Source organism: Chlorella variabilis (assembly GCF_000147415.1).
Source record: "Chlorella variabilis unplaced genomic scaffold CHLNCscaffold_163, whole genome shotgun sequence".
Lineage (NCBI taxonomy): Eukaryota > Viridiplantae > Chlorophyta > Trebouxiophyceae > Chlorellales > Chlorellaceae > Chlorella > Chlorella variabilis.
Genome location: NW_005434954.1, coordinates 1 through 1,933, shown reverse-complemented (window position 1 = coordinate 1,933; position 1,933 = coordinate 1). Strand labels below are relative to the sequence as shown.

The following is a 1,933-nucleotide window of genomic DNA, read 5'->3' as shown; positions in this document are numbered from 1 at the left end:
AGCGGGAATTGGGGGGAGGGGCTGGCGCGCACAAAACGCGTCGTAGGGGGCGAACAAGTCGCAGAGGGGGTGGCCGGGCACCAACGGGGCACACGGGGGCTCATACAACGGGCCGGGAGCCGGCACCGGCCCGAGGGGGTGTTCGCCGGACTAGCCGAGCCGCGGGCGCCGCAGGGCCCGGGGCACCCCTCCACGCACCATCAGGAGGCCATCTCGAGTGCGGGCAGTTGCAGAATGGGCGGCTGGCGGGCCAAGCGAGCCGGCGATGCTGCGGTCGCCCTCGTCCTGCGTCCCCAAGGCAGGGTGTTGCTCAAGAAGGGCCCCAGAGGAGCGGGAGGGGGGCGCGGGGCCCGGCCGCGCCGGGGGACTCGAGCAAGGAACGATGAACAAAAGCGAACGTGATGATTTTCATTCCAACGGAAAACGTTCTCTACATTTGAATAAACCTGTGCAGCCAGCGCTCGCGCTGGAGCCTTCTCCCCTCATGCATGTGTCGCGGCTAAGAAAGGCCTTCTTTGAAGGCGCTGGAGCTAGTGTCTAAACCCTCCGAGAGGGCACAGGTTCGATTCCTCCCATGTCGAAACTTTGTGAGGACAAACGCGGCATAGCTGACCGGCTCAGCGCCAATCCAAGCCAATTCCTTCGGGAACGCCTATTAGAATCGCCAAGGCTTCGGCACAGGCCTCCCCGGGACCCATTCACTACTAGTGGGGGGTACTGCACTTGGCGCGTCGGGCAGATCAAATAATGGTCTAAAGCTAGACGTTAAAACCGGGAAGTTAAGCCTGTGGAGGCTCTTCCCCACCTTTACCTTTACCTTTATGTGTCAGCCACACAGACCACAACCACAACCCAACGTATGCTTTTGTCCAAACTATCTAGGGCTCGTTGCCGTGCACCACCCTGCGCATCCACTGCCGTCCCTGCTATCCGTGTTTTTTCGCTCAGCCGGTGGCATCCAGCCATCGTCGCCTGTCTCAAGCTGTCGAGGTATCCAAAACCTTATAATATCTTTCATCTTTTGTTATTTGCACTCTCTCTCCTGAATTTCCCCGCTTCCCCATTCGTCCCTCCCAGCACTTCTGACAATTAGAAACAACAAGCACTGCTGGCAGCGCTTTAGGAAAGCAAGGTCTCCCCCCTCTGTTTTCCACCAAGCCAGCCTTGAGCAGTACTCCTGTGCCTATTCACAATGCATGGACTTCTCCTCCCGAATGCAGTGTCCCCGTTCTGTAACAAAACCTCTCTTTGATTTCATTTGCCTCGCCCCGTTTGCCGGGGGCAGCCACCCAACATCCCCTTCATGCATCACGTCACTTCCGATGTGAGTCACAGGCGGCACCATGCCCGACATGAGTGCGACTCACACCGCCCTGAACCCAAACCAACGGCGGCGTTGAACCCTGATCACTAGGCAGGCCGAGCCAGGGCTGCCGCCCGCCCGTTTTCATTTTCTTTTTGATGAGGTTCCCTGCCAGCCATGCAACGCACCAGCACCACCACGCCGCAATGGCGCCGTGCCGCAGGAGGCACTCACAGCGGCGCGTGCCGCAGGAGGCACTCACAGCGGCGCGTGCCGCAGCGCCTGCGCTTGCCTATGTGCCCAGGGCTGCCACCGCTACCAGCACCAGGTCGCACTGCATCCCTGCCACATCAAGCGCTGCTGGGTGCGGTGCTTGCTTGGCGGCGGCGGTGGGCAGCATCAGAGCGACCACCGCGACAGTGGAGGGCCGCGGTAATTTACTAAAGGCGCCCCCCTTTCACGGCCTTGCAGTCTCTTTGGGACCTGCCACGGGGCTCACCGCGCCCGTTGGTAGCCCCGCAAACGCCCCCAATGGGGACCAGTGCATGCCGCCTTGCGGCACAGCCCCGCAAAAGCCAAGGCCCTTGTCCGCAATCGCCTCTGTGCAGCCTGTGGATGCGTCCTGGATGA

General features: G+C 61.0%; 1 protein-coding gene across 1 annotated transcript in view; it reads right to left on the bottom strand.

The window, feature by feature from the left end:
• CHLNCDRAFT_55744 (hypothetical protein) overlaps window positions 1-1,850 on the bottom strand; it is a gene marked incomplete at both ends in the record, with an annotated part of 4,704 nt that extends 2,854 nt beyond the window's left edge. Inside the window, one exon of the mRNA XM_005842637.1 lies at window positions 1,803-1,850. Within this exon, the coding sequence (XP_005842694.1) occupies window positions 1,803-1,850 (48 nt within the window). The remainder of the gene's footprint in view (window positions 1-1,802) is intronic.
• Between the last annotated feature and the right edge of the window lie 83 nt (window positions 1,851-1,933).